The sequence below is a fragment of the Alligator mississippiensis genome, chromosome 2 (assembly GCF_030867095.1).
Source record: "Alligator mississippiensis isolate rAllMis1 chromosome 2, rAllMis1, whole genome shotgun sequence".
Lineage (NCBI taxonomy): Eukaryota > Metazoa > Chordata > Crocodylia > Alligatoridae > Alligator > Alligator mississippiensis.
This window is the reverse complement of record NC_081825.1, coordinates 283,265,392-283,286,701: the sequence shown is the minus strand read 5'-3', so window position 1 is coordinate 283,286,701 and position 21,310 is coordinate 283,265,392. Positions and strand designations below refer to the sequence as shown.

Sequence of the window (21,310 nt, the reverse complement as noted above, 5' to 3'; positions counted from 1 at the left end):
CTTTGCACAAATTCTGGGAATTAAGAAAGCTACATTGTATTATTATTCCTACTATAAAAAGCTTAAAATAAATATCTAGCAGAAGCAAAGCAAAACAAAGCAAAAAAATACAAACAAAAGGATTACAATAAAAACAAATGGTCAATCCAGCCTTCTCAATCTTTGGCATGGCTGAACTATTTGAGGCCCTGGAGGCAATGCTCCATATGATGCGCCAAGGCTAAGTCACTATGCCCAGCTGCTGAGCCCTTGGAATTTCTGGTTTTGATGGATGGAGCAAATTAGGAGGTTAGGTAAATAACCAAATTAAGATGAGTAACGTGATGGGTTTGTTGAAACAAAGGAATATGCTGAGAGAATAGAACATGTACAGTATGATGACCACAGGGAAACCAATCAATGACACCCAGAGATGAAAAGTCATCAGAAGGGGAGAAACAATACAAAAGGAAGGATTTCAGAGTAGCAAAGGTCCCTGAGAGGGGAACCTAAGGCCACCATGGACAGAGGTCTCATTCACCCAATGGCTTGGGGCAAGCCCCGGCCCTCAACCTTCATGCTGCTGACTGCTGACATTCAATAAAGAACCACAGGGTGAAGCTCGTGTACTGACCAGACGTACCTTCCCAATGTGGCAGCCTGAGGACCAGTAGGTAAAGAATCATTTGCTTTATTCTTATTTGCTATCACTGTGTGTAGCAATAAAATTTGCCTATTATCAAATGGAGAAGTCATGGTCAGTCTGAGGGTTTGGGTGCACCTGGAACAGGGTATCTGGGTCTTCAATCCAGTGCCAACACATATAATAGATTTCAGGTGATGTTTTGAAAAGCACCTAAGTAATTTTAAGTCTAAAGGACAGAAATCTTGTGTTGCCTTAAGATGTCAAATATGAATATTTGAAAAATTACCCTTAAATCCTTTCCTCAGAAGTTACTTAGGGGGAGATGTTTTAGGGGTATTTAGACTTTCAGTATAATTTACAAAAGTGCAACCTCTGTTGAAATCAATGGCACTTAAGTGCCCAGACACTTCTCTAAATCCCACTAAGTGCCTATCTGCATCTTTCAGTACCCAAAATACCCTTTGATCTTTAGAATCTCAAGATTCAATTAAATATAATGTGCTTTAGACTTCTTCAGGCCCTTTAGAAAGCAGTCCTTAGATGGTTCTGAAAATATTATCCTTTGGCATTCCAACACACATGTATTCAAGCCATCATAAAAACTGGTGCTTGCTAGGAATCTTGTTGGAAATCTGGTCAGAGAGGCTAAAGATGAGGTTTGATCATGGAGAATGGATTACCCTCTTAATGGCCATTTCAGGTGAGGATTATGGAACAATCGGAAGAGTGCGGCACAGAAAAATCACTGCAACTTTACCTGTTCTGTTCCTGTACGGTAAATCAATAAGAAACAAATACCTGAAAACAGGCACCAAATTCACCTAGAATAAATCATTTTCAAATACGTTTTTTTAAAGAACTACTTAGTATGTAAAGTTTGCCACAGTTCAATTTAATAATCACATTTTATTGTAGATTCATGCTTCACAACCAAATAATTAACCTTGATATTTGTTTTGTGTCCTCAGGACACACAATTCCCATTGCTGTCAAGCAACGCTGAGCTAGACTGATGGAAGACTTTCTTGACTCTGTCATATTGACACACACAAGACACTTGGGAAATTTAAATATCTGATATGGTTTGCCTGTTGGAAGAAATGCTTCACAACATATTTTAAGAAATCTAGAGTGAGAAGTGGGGTCTTGAACCCATTGCTAGAATGAACAATCAAAGCAGACTAGATGTCAGTTAGTGTTTATCCTGACTAATCATCTCATTTATTATGCTGCTTTTTAAAAGATCTTACCACAGCATTATTGGGAGCTTCATTTTGGTGAAGAAGCAGTGGCAACCAGTGCAGACTCAATTAATCAAGTCTGCTGGAGCATGGTAATTACTGTGCTCCAAGAGACTCCAGTGTCACGTGTATCAGCATCGCCACACTGAAAAATGGCAGTGGGAGCGCTTTAACTAAACCTCATACAACAAACTTCAGTTAAGGCGCCCCCACTGCCATTTTTTAGTACAGGGCTGTTGATACATGTGACGCTTCAATACTCTCAGAGCCACTCTAGGTAAAGCGCCACCCCCCACCCCACCCCCACACTCCTGGAGCATGTCAATTAATGCCTCCACTAAATAGAGCACTGATTCCCAAATGGTGTGTTGCACATGGGTGATGCGCTGCAAGAGCAATGGAAGTGTGCTGTAAGAGCCCCATGTGTGAGGAAGTAAATACTTTCCTCCCCACCTGACACCCTGAGCCTTTCCCAACTATTCCAGCAGTCTGCGACTGCTCCTCTGGGGATTGCTGCTTCTGCTGCCCTTCCCCACCCAATAGCCTCTATGCCAGCCCCACTCAACCCCCCACACTCCCAGCAGTGCACCCTGCTGTGCAAGGACAGATGCACAGACAGAAGCACAATTTGCCGCCCAGCTCATCCCCTCCATTCCTCCCATGCGCCCAGGTCCAGCAGGACAGGCTGTGGGGGCAGTTGCCAGCATGTGAGACCCTTCAGGAGCAGCCTCAGCAGCAGGGGCACCAACTTAAGTGGCACCAACTAGATCACCAATTTTCAGCTTTAGCCTTAAGGCCTCTCCCCTCCATGTTTTCTGAATTAAGATCTCTCTCAATAATATTCAACTGGGATGCCACAACATTCAGAAACATTATGGAGGGGGCCTTTGAGGCTAAAAAGGTTGAGAACAACTGGTGTAGAAATTAATCCTTTGCTTAAAGAAAGATATATTTGGTGTCATTTTCTTAACGGTACATCTCAGCTCTGGCAAGGGAATGGACTAGGCAATGTTTTGAAATATGCCTTTTCAGCAGGCAGGGGTGTAGGGAGCTCATGGAGCACCTGGGTGGGGGGATGTGAGGCTATGCCAACCACAGTTGACTGGGGAGGGGAGCCCCATTCTCCCTACTCCCCAGATACATTGGCATGGTGCTTCACTGCCTGGTTTCTATGGCCAGGCAAAGGCAGCACAGATTTCTCCTGCTGCTGCAAAGGCTGGAGGAGGGGAGGTAGAGTGCTATTCCATCTGCTACACTCACCTCCCACCCCCCAGACATACTGATTGGTGTGGCACCGTGCTGCCTGGCTCCTATGGCCGGACAGTAGTACAGAGCTTTTCCTGCCATGGCAGACTCCTGGCACGGGGCCTCCTGGTGCTGCCTCATAGTCAGTGCCTGAGATCAGTTGCCCCTCACCCCACCCAAATGCCCCTACTAAGTTACGCTACTGTTTTCCAGTGTAAGAGTGAAGCATGCCACCAATTTTAGTCCAGAAAAAAGTGTGCCCCAGGTATCAAAAGCTTGGGAAACACTAAAATAGAGTGAGGGACTGGAGTCCTACTGGGTTGAGAGTCAGAAGATTAAGGCTCATAGTTGCCTGTGAGACCTTGGACAAATCACTTTGAGTGAAATTCAGAAGTACTTTAGAGCTTAAAGTACAATTTTGATACAGTTTAATTCCCTAAGACCAAGATGACAATTCACAAAAACCACACCTGACCCCCTTGGGTGCCTCAGACTCCCTGGGTGCTTTCATTTTCATCAGAAATCTACTTAGAATGCCTAAAGTTCAGCTACTTGAGCAAACCTAGAGGCACCGCCATCTTGGCTAAGATGAACATTTAGGTTCCAATCTCCCCCCTAAAGTCATCTGGGAGTCTCTAACTTGTCCTTGTGCCTAAGTCCTCAGAGGAGTTCCATTTATAGGTGTGTTCCAAGCATGCCTAACACCAACTTAGAATTGAATTTGGCACCAAAAACCATATTCATAATGGTAGTTATGTTGCACACCTTTTATATAATAGTCTAGTAAGTACAGCACTTGTCCAGGCAGTAGGAGCCTTATATTTTTTGGTTCCTCTCAGCCACCAGGAGAAATCTCCCAAGAAATTACCCTAGCAGACAGGATATAGGCAAGTCTGGGATGTGGCTACTCCCCACCACTCCTGTTGTGGCTAGCCAACAAAAGGGATGGAGAGTAGCACAATCCCAACCTTGCCTGTAGCTCAGTGGTTATGGGAAGTAAAGGACACAGATTTAATGCTAGTGGGAGATGCTGAGAAAGGACACCTGAGCTCTAGGCCTATTTCCCAGGCAAGAACTTTAACCAATAAGCCAGTACACAAAAGGTGGACAATGATGGCAGCACCAACACCATGCCAGTCGTTTGCAAGTAAAGGGAGAAACTTGAGCACCTAAGGCTAAGCAGGGGTTTGAGTTTCATAGTCCAGTTGTACATAGGTGTCTAACTCATGCCTTTGGGTAGGCACTCCTCTGCAACCTAAGTTCAGGAGAAATGTAGAATTTCATGTACTTCCCACACTTTGTTCAGAATTTCCTACTGGTTGGCTTAAACTTCACCCGCTCAGACCTTTTTTTTTCTGTTACTCCATAGCATGCTCAACCCCCTTGAAATTAACACAATCAATCAATCAATTGGACAAACCATTCATTTTAGAAATGGACACACTAGTTGATCTATTTTTGACAGCCCTTAGATCAATTGTGTTCTGGGATGCCTGCAGCTTCTCCAGCTTGATGGAAATGGAAACCAAGGATGTGACTGGAACAAATTTTGGTATATTGGTCAAGGAAGATCAAAGTCCTCCCTAGGCTTACCCTAGTAGAACCCATTTTCAATGAAGCTGGATTATCATCATCATCATCACTGTTGTCTGTATTAGTATTTAACATTAGTTCTTTTTCTCTTTTTCTTAATGTGAAATGCATTTGGCCTCCACATTATCACAGCATATTCTCTAATGTGCTATGTAAAAGAAGCAACCAATCTGAGCTGGAGGGGAGAATACATTGTTCATGTTATGCATCTTGGTTTTGAAAATGGCATCAAGCTTTGAGGAGTTTTCTGGGATTATATTACAGTGGAAAAAATACTGATTGATCCATTTTTATACACAGGGTCAACATTATGAAGAGGAAAAAAGGGCTTTAAGCCATGAAATAATTGCGCTCAATAATCATTTAATAGAAGCCAAGGTGACAATAGATAAGTTGTCAGAAGATAATGTAAGTATTTAATTATGGATGCCTCCCAAGGTCGTATATGAAAGCAAATTAGGCCACATAATTTATATAGAATTAAAGATTAATTTCCTGTTCTTTACATAAAGTGTGACTTATCAAATTTATAATCAAAAATGTTGCTATGTTGGAAGTTTCTCATTACTCTATAATTTTAGCTTTTCTTACATTTCAGTTGTTGTGTTGTAATAACTGTTACTACTGGTCTTTATACCCCAAATTTGGAGAATTTAACTAAACTGCATTCTATATTACTATAAACCAGTTTCAGCATATTTCCCTGAAACAAAGGTCCCAAGATAGTGTCTGAGCAAATCCTGCTCTGCACCTATCAGTGTCTGCATGCAAATTATAGTTATATGGGCATGAGTATGACAATAAATAGTCACATAGCCATAAATTTGTTACCGCTAATATAATTTCTTCACTTCCCAGTTTTTCCGATCATTGATTCCTAGAATAGGACTCTTAGAGTCCTGGTAGATGTTGCATTTATGTCACAATTCACCTGTTAGTCACACCATAAATAGTAATCGAGCCAAATGTTCAGGAAATTAATGGTGCAACAAAACAAGAAACAAGCCAAAAGGATGGTCCACATATAATGTGTAACATCTTTGTGGCTGGTTTCTATCATACCTTGAACTGAAAATGTGGCAGGGTAAAGCACCATCATGCAGACCAATGTCATGTGCATGGCTAAGCTTTAAGTTTACCAGCTGACACAATGACATCCCTGGTTCCTATCTGTCCACACCTCAAGTTAACATCCCTTCTCATTTGCACCTTGTGGACAGCATTCCCTCTAAGCTGTGTGGTGTGCACGGCCGCACAGGCATGCCTGGCAGCGCAGCATGAGCGCTCCTGTGCGACTGTGCAGGCCATGCAGCTTAGAGGGAATGCTGCTTGTGGAATGAGAAGTTGGGGATAGGAGAGCTACCCCATCATTTTTAGGTGCCAGAGCATTGAAAGCCCATCAGCTGAAACACTCCCCGTACATAAGCAGGCTGAAAGCCATGTAGTGCAGCCCTGCACCACTAGGCTTTCAGCCTGCTGCCACATAGGGAGCACACTGTCAAATTGAAAGGTCATCACTGGAAGCCTAGCATCAGGGACCGGTTTCCAATGCCATGCTTTCTGCGGCACCCTTTGAACGTTTAAGTGGGTGAGGAGCCTGGCACTGGGGACTGAGTCCCTGATGATGGGCTCCCCACCATGACAGGGCCAACCTGGAAGGGGGCCTCAGGCTTCACCTGCCAGATCATCCTGCACTTCCCTGGTCCCCTTATCATCTTCTCCCTCTTTATGCTCATCTGCCATGCCTTCACAGAAAAAAAAGTTTCTGGAGGAGATGCCAGAAAAGGAAAGTCCAGTGCTAAGTCTCTGGTACTCCCTCTACCACTTTTACTCTAGCAGTTCTAACCATAGATTCATAGATGCTAGGGTCGGAAGGGACCTCAATAGATCATCGAGTCCGACCCCCTGCATAAGCAGGAAAGAGTGCTGGGTCTAGATGACCCCAGCTAGATACTCATCTAACCTCCTCTTGAAGACCCCCAGGGTAGGGAAGAGCACCACCTCCCTTGGGAGCCCGTTCCAGACCTTGGCCACATTAGGAAGTTCTTCCTAATGTCCAATCTAAATCTGCTCTCTGCTAGCTTGTGGCCATTGTTTCTTGTAACCCCCGGGGGCGCCTTGGTGAATAAATACTCACCAATTCCCTTCTGTGCCCCAGTGATGAACTTATAGGCAGCCACAAGGTTGCCTCTCAACCTTCTCTTGCGGAGGCTGAAAAGGTCCAGTTTCTCTAGTCTCTCCTCATAGGGCTTGGTCTGCAGGCCCTTAACCATACGAGTGGCCCTTCTCTGGATCCTCTCCAGGTTATCCGCATCCTTCTTGAAGTGTGGCGCCCAGAATTGCACGCAGTACTCCAACTGCGGTCTGACCAGCGCCCGATAGAGGGGAAGTATCACCTCCTTGGACCTATTCGTCATGCATCTGCTGATGCACGATAAAGTGCCATTGGCTTTTTTGATTTCCTGCCATGGCCGTACAGGGCAGGAATCTTGGTCCCCAGTTGCCCCCATAGACATACCCATGCCTCACACGTTTTTCTAGGTCCCTGTTTACTGGATCTTCTGACTGTGCTTGTTTCAGTCTCAGGTCCCTGAGGCTTCAGCTTTGCCTCCTTGGGTCTCAGTTCAGTTCCTGTATCCGAGCTCTGGATTTCAGCTCCATGGCTCTGCTCCATCTAGTTGGGCCTCAGCTCTGTGGCTTTGGCCCCTCTCCATTCCAGCTCATTCCTTGCCAGAAAAAAGAGAAAAAAAAGAAAAATGGCACTATACAAAACACTGGGCTATGCAATCTCTTGCCTACCCCTCACAGCCACTCCAGATCCTCCAGTGCTAATAAACATAACAGGACCTGCACTGGGCATATAACCTGTTCTCAACAGAAATCCCAACCCCTTCCACCCAGGTAAATGCGAACAATCCTCAATCCAATACTCCCCACTCTGGGTGCACTCACTCCCAGCAGGCAGTAGGTCATCTTCTTCTGACCAACTAAAGTTCTTTGTGTTTTGAAGAAGATTTCTGTTCTCCTCCACAGTCAGGGCCAGAGTGTCCCTTTGCCCTGGACTCAAGGGCAGCCTCTCCCCTGCTGGTCATCTGACCTGCCCGTCAATTAACAGGGCCCAGATGCTGAAGCCCATTTAACTGTGCTAGTCACACCTGCTGTTCCTTGCAGCTAGATGTCTGCAGGCAGCAGTTACTTCACTGGCTCTATATTACTCTTTCCTCTTCCTTCTAGTAACAGGGGGTAGGAATCTCCCGTTACACCACTCACCTGTGACACAGTTGGGGATCTGATGAATTTTATCCAAGATCCTAAAAATTGCACATCCTGTCTTGCACATGTGGCATGGCAGGATGCACAATTGCTGGGATCCAGGATAAAATTCATCAGATCCCCAACATGCAATTAAATCAATATCTGCCAGAGGGCCCAATATCACTAAGCACCTCTTGTCTGAGAGAGGATTGTACATGATTGACTCATCTTCATTATTGAGAATTTAGGTTCCAAATTCTGAAATCCAGGGTATAAATTCTAAACTTGGCTCCAGAATTTTTCCTTGGGGACAGTTCCTTCTATAATTCTTTATCTCCCTTTACTGTAAAATGAACATATAATATCCTTCTCAACTGTCACCAGGCATCTCTTTACACACTGTGGGGAATTATCATGTATTTGGAAAGGGGCAAAAAAGGTTGTGAAATTGTTCCATTGTACCTACTTAAAAGGCACTGGCAAAGAGAGAAAGACTGCATGTTTTAATACTTTATAATACCACTCCCTAGCTGGAGATATTAAGCAAAATATTTATATTACAAAAGGCATTATATTCTCATTAGTACTCTTTAGTGCCTTGCATTCAGTGTTTTATACGCAAGCTCACATGCTGATTTCTGATCCTTAATCATGTGAACTGCAAGAATACCTACATTGATTTTAACAGAAAAAATTGTGTAACCAACATCTTACCAATAGGAGCATGGAGCTCACAATCTGTCCCTGAATTTGTAACACACTTAGGCTATAAGAAAAAATAGGATAAATGTATTTGATAGTTTAACATCTGTACTAAAAGAACTATGTAATTACAATACTCTAACTCAGTTTTTAGATGCACTGGTACAAATCCAGAAAAATTCCACTAAAATCAATGGAATTATTTCAAAAGTACAATGAAATTAGATATTCCTCTGCCTTCATCTGCATTCTGGAAACTCCACTGGCATCAGGAGGAGGTATGAAGCATTGTGACAGAATTAGATCCAACATGTGAACTAAGCCGAGTTCTCAGTTTTCATGATTTGAAAAGACACCATGGATTGAAATGGAACATGGAGCAATCAGTTGTTCCTGCTGCTTTTGTTACTCTTCAGCATTCATATTACCATTGAGCTAGAGGATATGGACATAAAAATAACTAACGGTTGGGTAAAAGCAGGAAAAAAATTACTTCATATCAGGTGGTCCATGATAACTGCCCATGAGTAGGCTGTTTCTCTGTAGCAAGTGGAAGTTATCCCATCATAATTTACTCTCTGTTGAAAGCAAGGGAAATTACCCTGGTCTAGCTTTTACATACCATGGGATAGTAATGTACAACCAAACAGTTCCCATGCAGCCAGTGATGCTCTGAAGTACCATCCCTCTTTCCTCTTCAGTAAATAGTTTGTATCCCATACCCTAAGATTGAGACCCATAATCATTTCCTTATGCCCCAGAGTGAATCACAACAAAAAGAATTGTCCCCAAGGTTAATGGAGCAATGACAGCTAAGAAATTGTGATTGAATTTGGTCAAATGTGCTCTGATAAAGATCCGCCCCATAGATCTTTAATATTATAAACAAGGATTAACTGGAGATGCTATTGAAAAACAGAACTTTACCTGTAAGGTACCTGTAAATCACTGCTTTACCTGTAAATCACTTACTTTACCTGTAAATCACTGCTGATATTTCTTCAGTGGATTATATTTTCCCCATTCCCCTGAATGCCACTAATGAATGATACCTTATAGCTTTAGCAAACATGTGAGGGAATATGAGAGAAACCTACTGATCAATTATTGCTCTGCTTTTGCCCTTCTGGAGCTGATTTGAATTAATATTATATTAAAGGAGATGATTAATTCCAATGAGGTCATGTATGCTTTCATGTTGCGAACAAGATACATTCACTACATTCAACTTACATGTGATTTTCTTTGTACTTTTTTTTAAAGATGCTAAAAATAGTGTCAGCATTGTATTCTGTGCTTGCCATGGCAACATCTTCACAGAGGAGGAAATGCCCAGTCTTGAATTAAGAGATGAGCCTTTGGAGTGATTTCATTCTTGCTTAATTGTTCCACAAGGAATTTCTATTGGCTGTCTGTGTTTTTATATTTTTGCAGGAATGCACTCAGTGTAAAATATCCATGTAAAATATGCCAATATCACATGCATATGCAACAGAGATTTTGCTTTTAAATTCAATGTTTGGATTCCTACTGTTTGCATCTGTTTTTTTAGAATACAGATCCCGTTTACTAACATAAAATCCAACAACAAATTTATTAGGGTGGAATTTATTTACCGTCCCCCATCCCCCAGCTTTACATTAGAGACAGGCAATGGGTTGTGTAAAGTAAGCCGAAAAGAAAAGTAGATAATGCAGCAATAATTTGCAAATAAGGGCATTTGAAATTGTAGATGTCAACATGAAGCAAGTAAAATGTGGATGTGCTTTTCCCATATCTCACAGCAAACTGATCCCCCAAACATCTTACAGATCCTGCTTTTCCAGAACAGCTAGATTTTTTTCAAACAATAGCATTCACAAAAGAGACTCTTCCTGCCTTTCCTTTTCATAGAAAATGTGCATTCATTTTCAGAAGAATAAATGGAACGAGAAAAGTCTGTCTGCTCTGAAATGATAGCCTCAGCACCCAGAAAAAAACAATGAAGCTATTTTAAACCTAACCACATTTTCTTTACAAACACTATAATAATGTCTGTGCATTTGCGTGGCCTGGTGCCTCAAGGTTTTTAATGCTTTCTGTACCTCCTCAATGCATGTCTATAGAGCCTACGTTTGAAAATAGGTTTTGTTTTTTTTAATGGCACCTTACCAGAAATAAGCCATGTATAACTTGCATCCCAGGGGCCCTATACCTGCTGCAGTGGAGGGTACAGCTGGGTATAGTAGGGTAGCACAAAGCAAGGCTGAATATTGAGTTAAGCACAGATTTCTGTACTGAATTCCTCCATTAAACAGGCTGCAGGAGCCATTCCACCACAAAAACAATGTAACTAACTGGTGTTAAATTTGCTTTTTCCCTGCGTGAAGTTCTCTTGGTACTTCCTGATCCACTAAAGACATCAAATAACTATGCAATGAGATTTATGATATTTGCAGAGTTGCATTCTGCAGTGCATTTAATGAGCCAGGAAGTATTTCATAAAGACACAAAGGAACGTTTAAAACCTGTGGTAAAACTCCGTAAACTTCCCTTACAGCCTTATGAGACTGTTTCAGATATTTCGAATATGGTCTCCAAGTGCTGCTTTAAGGGGATGTTCAGTAAAGAACATTTGTGCTTTACTGGTATTTCCTTTGCAATATAGAGCTCATCTGTATATTGGTACCCTTAGTCTCTCAGGTATATTTACTATATAATGCTGAGTTCCTCATGGTAAGTACCCACCCCATGCTCTCAAGCTGTTCTTGAAGTAAAACTGTTTCAAAAGTTTCTTTCTTGGTCATTTTATTCACCTTTCCTTTCGTACCCTGGGGGGAGCTAACATTTTGGGACTATGCAAGGAAAGTAGAACCGTAATGACTTAGAAATATAGAGTATGGTCTACACTTTCCCAGAGTAAAGCATACAAGGATTGCCCAGAAATGAGAGCAGGAATCAATGCCTCAGGCTAGTTGCAAATGTAAAAAACAGGCTTTTTTTGTTTTTTAGGAGCTCTATAGAAAGGACTGCAATTTAGCTGCTCAGCTGCTCCAGTGCAGCAAGAATTACAACAGGGCACATAAGCTTTCTGAGGTAACGTGAACAAACTTAATGAATATACAAAGAAATAACGTTTCTTGAAAAACAGGCTATTCTGTGTGCATCAATCCCAAAACCCATTTGCATTTAAATCATTGGGTTTTCTATTTCCTTTAAGCAACAGGAAAGACTGACTATACCTCTTAACTTTCTGTGCAGTTGAGGGATTGTTACAAAATCTCAGCTTCAGATAAAGAGGGCGATGCTCCCTTTTCCAAAAGCTCTGGTATGGATTGGAGCAGGCCTGCACCGACCCTATTGAAAATCAAAGGACTGAGACAGCTCAGACCTCCATCATGTAAAATGATAAAAGAAAATAACGAAATCCTACTGCCGCCAAGGCTTTTTTACACAATCAGTTTTTCTCCTAAAACTAATCCCAAGCCCATCCACTCAATTCCAAAAATCAATTTTAAAACAAACGAACAGGGAAATAAAATACTTTTTTTTCTAAGAAGAAAAAATATTTAATTTGCAAGGTAGAAGTATTGGTTAAATTAGTTAGTTTGTCCCAAACCTTCTGAGAGAAACTGATCCTCTAAAGCTGAGGAAAAAGAGTACCAAATGATTGCCAGGAAGGCATTTTATTTTATGCCATTGCACAAGTCAAAGCAAACTCTAGGAAAAACTGGGCCTATATTCACTAGCTTTCCCAATGAGACGTGTGATTCTGGTTTTACCAACTGAGGTTAATAACAATACTGACAAGTCACGCAGGAAGATCAGGATTTCACTGCAAGTCTTTACGGTGACCTCTGAGACACTTTGGAATTACTCCCATTCTGCCAGTTGACTTTAATGGAAACAGAATTAGGTCAATTAATGGCCTGTTTTCACAGCAGACCTTCTTGGAAGGTATTTTAATGAAACAAGCTTGTGGGATGCTCTTACATAGTACGCAGTGCCTTCAAGATCTATGTTCATGGCAGAGGTCACAACTATTAGGACACTTACTCCCTTTTTTTCTGCTTCATCAGCTCAGTACAAAACTAAAAGGAAAATATACAAATTATTTCTAAATCAATATAAGGTTTTGTGGTTTTGAATAAATCTGTTAATGGAAGGTGAATTTACATTGCCTGATCAATAAGGGCAATGACTAGAACAGAGTCAGAGCCTCCAGATCATATAGTGACCTGATCCTGCAAACACTTTCAGGAGTAAAGTTCACTACCATGAGTAGAACCATTGTTTTCAAAAGTCTTTACTGGGACTGCTCTCAGGAGTCAGGACTACCTCCTGTAATAAATATTCACAAGCTCTGAAAATACTTGGGCCCTGAAAGTACACACTGATGAACTTAATCGCAAAATATTCAAGGGGTTTTTTTTCCATCATTTCCAAAAGCTGGGTCACCCTTTCAATTCAAGAGGCAAATTCTCAATTTACTACTGGAAGTATTTGTTAATTCAGAAACTGAGTGTATGTAGTAAGGAACATTAAGTAAATGGATATATTGCAAAACTTTGAAATTGCTTGACAAACTATGGATAAATCATGGACCAACATAGTTTTAGATAATTCCATGAGCTGTAGTGCAGTGTATCTATTACTAATATTATATTAATATCATTTTACCAATACCAACCCTAGTACCCAACACCCCAAAAGGAACAATTATCTTCTTTAAAATGCTTAATAATAGAAATAATATGCATAAAATAGATCAAACAGTAGTGTAATGATTGTTCTTTATGCTCATAAAAATCACACGTACCCTATATAATAGTTTCAATTTAAATGTGAGTTTCTTTTGCAATATTAACCGCACCTTTATGGTGATTTGTATTCGTTTGGCCTTGCAGTTTGTTTATTCAATCTTTGTTGCATCTGTAGCTACTGTTACTAATATTGTTGTCTGCCAGAGCATCAGCAATGTTGCATACTCTTATTTCAAATGGAGGATACATTGTTTAAATTAACAATGTCTCAATTAACCTAAAATATCATGGGAAGTGGTAAATAAAAAGGACTCTCATCCTACACCAAACTAACTGGCCTGTCATTTCACATCATGTCATATTTTTGACTACATCAAGGCTTCTGGGTTAAACCAACTGTAAAAACTGTGAAGTGAAGCTGAAAAACGAGGAACCATCTGTTATATATAATGGAATAATTATCCATAATGGTCACTCTCAAAACTTTCTTGACTTAGAGTAATCAAGATGTTTAGTTCAACAATTGTTATATTCTTTAAGCTCTGTATGGCAACATTATTTAGTAATTGAACATAATTATAAGGTCAGTCGCTGCCTGTTGGTTATAAAAGAGAAGAGAAATTTCTGGGATTATCTGGTTGTAAAAGTGTACCTTAATGACAATGGGAGATGCTAAAAAGAATCAGTTTGGAGTCTGCTAACAAATTAAAGGGATAAATTTTCAGTTGGTGGAAATCAGCATTGCTCATTGATCTCAATGGAGCTACACTGATTTACACCAGCTGAGGAGTTTAACCTGAACGTTTTCTGAAAACTCCTGAATGCAGATTCCCAGGGACAGTCCCTATATGGTATTTTAATATGTCCACTTGCAGTCACAGATAGACTCTGGAAATTATTTTAGAGGCATCTGAAGAGAAGAAGAAGAGAGCTGATTCTTCACTCTAACAGGGGCCAAGATACCCCTCACATATTCCAGCTGCAGTCTGTACCTATGGGCTGAGAAGTGCTGCTATAGAATATAGTTGGCCATCTGGACTTTTAAAATTCTGTAGTCAGGACCTCTCATCCTTTTTTATATTCAGTCAAACCTTAACTTGTATAGGACTTTTTCAGTTTCACAGGACTCTCCATAATGGGGAAATACCTGAAAGTTTCAGAACTTTGGCTCAGATTTAAAAATGTGCATAGATTTCTTGTTGTTTAAGAATCAGTTTCCCCTCTCACCAAATGAAACTGAATGCATTAGCAAATTAACCCTGTGTATGGAATTGTATACGCATGAATAAGACAGCCTTACTGATTTTCCTCCTTTTCTCCTTCCCCACATTATCCCTTTATGTTACAGCTGCCATCTGACTTTCAGGAAAGAGTCAGCATCCATCTGGAAAAACATGGGTGCAGCCTTTCTGTACCTCTCTGTCACCCATCATTTGCTGATACCATACCAACTTGTGTCATTGCTAAAGTGCTGGAAAAACCAGATCCAAACAGCTTGTCCTCACATTTGTCAAGCACATCTACAAGAGATCTTGCTTTTCAGGACTCCACTGGGAAGCTTGGGCAAAGGCCCCAATACAAGTCTGACATCTATTGCAGTGATACAGCTCTTTATTGCCCTGAGGAGAGGAGGAGGGAGAGGAGACAGAGTGTTGATATGCAAGTGAAAGATGTAGGGTTTTTGAGATCCCAGAACTCTACTGACAGCACTGTAGAAGAAGATGGCTTCCATTCCAGCTTCTCTCATGAAGCCTTCCCAGAATACGTTACCTCTTTACCAACCTCCAGCTCCTATTCCAGCTTTAGTGTTACATCGGAGGAAAAGGAGAATGCCCAAGCCAGCACTCTGACAGCCTCTCAACAAGCAATCTACATGGGCAACAGAGAAGAAATGTTTGACAGAAAGTCATCTTCAGGTTACGAACATCAGGGAAGTCCTAGGTTTGCCAAGTCCAAACCTGTGCAGCACATGGAACTTGCTGATGACAATGACAACTCTCCCACTTTTACTAGGACTCTGTCTCCTTATGCAAATGAGCCTTTCCATTTCTCAGCCATAACTACGCAACAGGTGTTGGCAAGTCAGAAAATGAGGAATGAGTGCAGAAGCACCCATCTCTCAGAAGAAGACTTACCTGGTCGTTGGAGGCAGCTGAGTGCAGAGGACATTGGTGCATATTCTTATAGGAACACTGGCAGACTGTCCCCCTGCAGTTTTTCAGAACAGTACTACAGCAGTCCAATCAAAAAAACTGAGAGCCGAGCAAGCCCCATCTATGCTAGTTACAAAGCAGACAGCTTCTCAGAGGGAGATGATATCTGCCAAAGCAGACTTGTGGATTCTTGCTTCCTGAGAACAGACAGTGGCCTGAATATTGACATCAGCAGTAGCTGTAAACAGGACAAGTTACCCTCTTACAAAACAAAAGAATCAAGAGACCAAAAAAATGAACGGATAACAGTCCAGTTGTGCAGTAGCAAAAATATGGAAAGTAGCCCAGTGTTGAAAAGGGAGTATGTCGATGTAAGCCCAAACAGCTCAGCAGAATCTCTCAATCAGAGTTCAATGGAGGCTTCAGAAATCCACCAGTCTTCCACGGAGCAAGGAAGCCATTCAGGCCTTCACAGCAAACAGCAGCAGTTTCAACGGACTGGGAGTACAGGTCTGAGTCGGAAGGACAGCCTTACAAAAGCACAATTATATGGAACCCTTCTAAATTAACCATCTTCCAGAACTGCAATAAGAAAACAAACAAGCACCATTTGATACGTCTAGTGAATGACCAGGTTCTAAGAAACAGGATTATTATAAAATATATAGTCCTAATGGTACTGTAGGTTTGAGAAAAAAACCTGTTCAAAACACGTTACAATTTTCACACACCATCCTGTCCATCTGGGAGACTACCCTTCCCCCTCTTTTATAAACCTGAAATATTTTTATAAACAAAATGGTATTTATTAGACTCTCCTTAATATCAGCTATTTGAGCAGTACTCTTTTCCCTTCAAGCAGGTTTCTTATTTATTTTTGTGCATGAGGCCAGCTGTGCCTAAACTCTTGGAGGAAAAGGGTGACATCATTATTGCGGTGACAACAAATAAACCCGTCAGATAAAATAGCGTAAACTCCGCGTCCTGTGAAACTGAAATATACGAGAACGGTGAATTCAAAGAAGTATATTTTTAAAGGAGAACAGAAATGTAACCTAAGTTATTTCATACAAATGTATCTATGAGTGAATAATGTATGCACAATGTGATACAAATATTTTGTTCTTTTACTTCATTGTGTTTCTGCTGCCCTATTTTCCCCTTGTATACTACCTCAAAAGTAATTGAGGGTTTCTTGTCACATATTTTCCGTAGGCTTGCATTTATATTGTCTAAAATGCATGCGGTGTCATAATTAGTACTGTATTTTGCATTACTTAATAAAAGACACAGATGGAAACATTTTGATTTTTTTTCTCATTAAAGTATATCCTGAGTAATGCGATTATTGACAGTCCTTTTGCCTGGGGTCAAGCAAGAGAAGAAATCCTACTAAATTCAGTAGCAGTTGAAGACGCCAAGTGAGAGGCTGTTCAGCATCTCTTGCTATCAAAGGATCAGGCTCTATTTAGCCTTACAGAAAGAAAAGCTATCACTAAGATAAAATCTTCACTGATTGCATATATGGTATTTTCTTTTTTTGCCTTTCATAATGATCACAATAAAAATCTGAGGCAAAGATGGGTTATTATTTCACAAAATAATGGACGGATAGAGCAAGATCAATTTCAGTACAGACGGAAGAAAATGGGCTTTAAGTGTTTAAAGAGCTCTATTATCTCCAACCAAATGACATTCCCAGAGACTGCTTCTAGTTCATGATCACTGTAGGGTCTTGAGATCACTGAGCAGCTAGATGAGCCCAGTAGCAAATTCAGAGACAAAAACAGCATTGAAAGTATAGTTTAAATTAGCAAAATGCAGCCTCACAATGAAGACACAGTCAGTTGCACACAGCTCTTCCAAACTCGCCTGTTCTAAATTATATTTGAGAGTGATTTTTAGCATATCGATTTGCAATTTAATCCTATTCAAACATACCTTTCAAATGTTGCCCTCCATTGATTTCAAAGGGAGAGGAACATATACCTCAGAGAGACAATTTTGGTCCTTAATATCCATTTGCACTTTGATAATACAATGTGATTGATAGTTAACTGTGCACTTATAATGCACACAGTAGCACAAGGTAAAATATGATTTCTCTTCTCAAAACCTTCCCTGCTCGTGAACCTATGTCATGAACTCACTCATAACTTCTTAAAATTTCTTTGCAACTGGCATTTTCCATTACTAAATTCAAACCAAATCAGTATTTTTAGAGATACAGATATTTAAAGACATGTGTTGCATCCATATCACCTCCCTGCTGTACCTAGGACAACCACCAAGAGTTCTGCCCACTTGTTCCCGTTTCATCCAGGCCCTGTCTGGCAACTAGGCAAAGTACACAGTTCAAAGGATACTTGAGTTATGTGCACAAAAACCATTTTCCTGAGACAAAGAGCCTGAGAGAGGTGTTAGAGTATGTCCTTAGGCCTCTGTCAAACTGTCTGGTCTGCCTAAGTGATGGACTTGGATGCAGGCTGAACAGAAAGGTCACTGGGGAGGCCATAGTGTAAAATACTGGCCAACTGAAGTCAATGAGAGTTTTGACTTTAATAGAGCCAGGACCTTGCCTGTAATTTTTGCATTTGCACCTCAAACATTTCTCCTTGTCAGATTTCCATCAGTCAATAGTATCCTGTTCACAGACAGACTGAAGTGATGTAGGGAAAGGATATATGGAGAAAAGAGAAATCCCACTGGTCTTACCCTTGGATATTATGGGAATACTCATGGCTAGTAAGTGCAACAGAATATATGACCCCAAATAATTAACATGTCCAGTTGTAACAGGGCTTGCATTTCATGTGGTAATCTCACCCATTTTCTGAAGTTCCTGAACAAAGAAACAGTATCTCGTACAATACACAGACAATAACTAATGCATTTATAGTGAAAATCTAAAATAGTTCTAAGTGGCCTAATTCTTACTCCCTACTAGAAGAATATACATGAGTCACTAAAGGCCAATTTATCAAAATTGGCCAGATTCCTTTTAAGCTCTTTGAACCATGAAGCCAAGCTTTTAACGCTGTTCACAATCAAGAACTGCCATTGCTTTCAATATTCTCAGCTCTTAGACAATTTTAAAATCTTGCACTTACTTGTGTGTGTCAGTATTTATTGAGCTCAGTTGAAGATGTGTCACTAAATTCCCATTGCTCCTCAGAGAGCGATAATACTACTGTTGGGAACAATGCTAACCAATACAAATCATGTAGGCAATTCACTCTATAATGTTTGGTTGAGGCTGATTTCAGTGGAAAAATCAATATTTGTTTGTGCTTTCATCTCCCAACACTGACTCGTATTGAGTAGCACCTTCCCCAGCAAGTAATCCTATTGAAGACCTTAGAATTACCTATGAAGCAAAGCAGTGGTGCCCAAGCTTTTGACCCCATGGGCCAGATGAGTCTGATCTGGTCCATGATCTCGATCTGGCATGTGGAACTAGAGACAATCCAGCAAGTGGGGCCAGTCCCTGCATCCCAGATCAGGCCCCATCCTGTGTGCCATAATGCTCCTGGGGACTGGGCCTGCATGTCAGATTGGATGCCAGCCCCACATACCTAATTGTACCTGCAGCCCTGGTCCTGTGCTATGTCATCTGGCCTGCAGGGGTTGGCAGTTTGACAGCTGGGGAGCGGTGGCAGCATTAATTACGACTCCTCCGCCACCAGATTCCAGACCCATGGGGAGCCCATGGGCCAGCTAACATAGCTCCACAGGCCAGATCTGGCTTCTGGGACGGAGGTGGAGCACCACTAGAGTAAAGGACCCTGGGACAAGGCTGTGAATACGTGTGGAAGAATCTGAGCTAAAGTCAGATCATAATCTAACTCTAATAACTGAATTTAGGGACCTCTAAGATCATCACCCCATTAAAACAACTAATGGAAGCCAAAACTAAAATCCTACCATGAGCTCATTCAGGGATACAGAATTCCCACCAACCTTTAAGAATGGTTACAACAAATTTGAATAACACTTACTTTGATTCTGTTGTTCACTGAGCTATACAATCCTCAAGATGTGAAAATTAACCTCTCCCTTGTGAAGGATAATATTTAATTCTTAGGTCAATAAAACTAAACAAAGTACTCACTGAACAAGAAATCCGTCTCTTTAATTCCTTTACAGCATAACTCATCATTTGATACTAAAGTTGTTACCTTAATTATTATACAGAATCTGGTTTATATTAAAGAAGATATTCCTACTTACTTAAAAGATGGTAGCATTCGATTTTTGTCATTCTACTACAGTACCAATGCTTTCTTTTGCATCTCATCCAAATATTTAATAGCTGCATCCAGTATACTGGGCAGATTATATATACTATTATGCAAGATTTTGAATTAGAATTGGTAGGGTGCTTGAGGGGGAAAACACAGTTTTTCTACACAATAGCCTTCCCTTTAAAAATATTATTTTTGAAAAACATTCTAGTATTTTCAATATAATTTATCAAAATGGCTGTCAAAAAATCTGATTTGTTTCCTTTGCTAAAAATCAGCTTTTCAGTAACCAGAAAATCCTGGTGGCTATTTTAACTTGTTAGCTATGCTAATTTTGAGACAAAATGTAAAACTCTGGCCCATTTTTTGTAAAAATGACCAATTTCAAACTATTTAAACTGACAACTTTGATATTTCTTGTTAAAGTGCTCTTTTACTTGTTGACCTATTTTACGTTGACCTCCTTATGAGAATCCTTCTCCAGCAGCTGAGAAATCAAAGGTGTAAGAATGTAGAGATGCTAGTGTTTCTTTTGGGTTGTTTTTGTTCGTGTGTTTGTTTTTGCACATTTTCAATTCTTACTTGCTTTAGACTGGAACAAATCATTTGGGGACACCTATCACTGAATAGTTTTAGATACAAATAGATAAAAGTACTTAAAAGTAACTTGGCAATTTACTTTACAAAGATTTCAAAACTCTCCCTTATCCGGTTTTACTACAGTCTGCTTATATACGTGCACTAAGATTTTAACAGTGCTATGCTGTGTCATCATACAAAATCTATGGCCTAAGTATAGGCTGAAGACTGTTGAGGTCTTACCATCTTTTAGCACCAGCTAAAATAGAGTAGGCTGAGAGAGAGAAACATATGTCGTACTTTGTTTAATATAAGAAGATATGCTATGACCTAATTTAAATGGGTATTCAGCTTGCTTTTTATAAACACATTCCACAGTACATGCAGTGCTGTCTTGAGGACACTTATAAATCAAGACAGAGATTAACAAAATAATAACTCCCAGACTATCTTACTTCATCCACTTATTACTGTGTATCTGGTTTGGGCTGCTAGTTGTGATAGATATGTTGTCACTGGTACATCTATTAATGCCATATGAATCCTGAGACACAAAAGGGGATGATCCTCAGGGGATGGAAATCAACACAGCTCCCCTGAAGTCAAATAGCTAAGGACTTGTCCCAGAATGGCTCCTCCCAAGCTATGGGCAAACCTGATATTGTTCTACAGGAAAGAGAAGAGATAGTATGGAAAGCTGTCAAACACCTAGATTCTTTTAACAGGGTTTAAGGAAATGCAATTTCTGCTTGAAAAAGACATATGTAGCACGATTTTCAATTTGCTGAATCCCTGAATTTAATAAAGTGTGGTAGAGAAGCTAAAGTTCAAGTGAAGCATTCTCAACAGATTAGTGAAGCAGGAGATAGGAAATACGTCCTGGGAAAGGGAAATGGAAGACAGAAAACTGAGTGTAGCCAGACACTAGTCA

At 40.6% G+C, this 21,310-nt stretch overlaps 1 protein-coding gene across 6 annotated transcripts in view; it reads left to right on the top strand.

The window, feature by feature from the left end:
* Positions 1 to 16,856, top strand: part of BEGAIN (brain enriched guanylate kinase associated) — a 277,663-nt gene extending 260,807 nt beyond the window's left edge. For 5 of the 6 annotated variants that reach the window (XM_019481582.2, XM_019481584.2, XM_059723228.1 and 2 more), the window contains 3 exons: positions 5,005 to 5,112; positions 11,653 to 11,736; positions 14,752 to 16,856. In XM_019481582.2, coding sequence (XP_019337127.1) covers positions 5,005 to 5,112; positions 11,653 to 11,736; positions 14,752 to 16,125 — 1,566 coding nt within the window. In that variant the 3' untranslated portion in view covers positions 16,126 to 16,856. The remainder of the gene's footprint in view (positions 1 to 5,004; positions 5,113 to 11,652; positions 11,737 to 14,751) is intronic. The other variant, XM_019481583.2, reaches the window with a different exon arrangement.
* Positions 16,857 to 21,310: the final 4,454 nt, after the last annotated feature.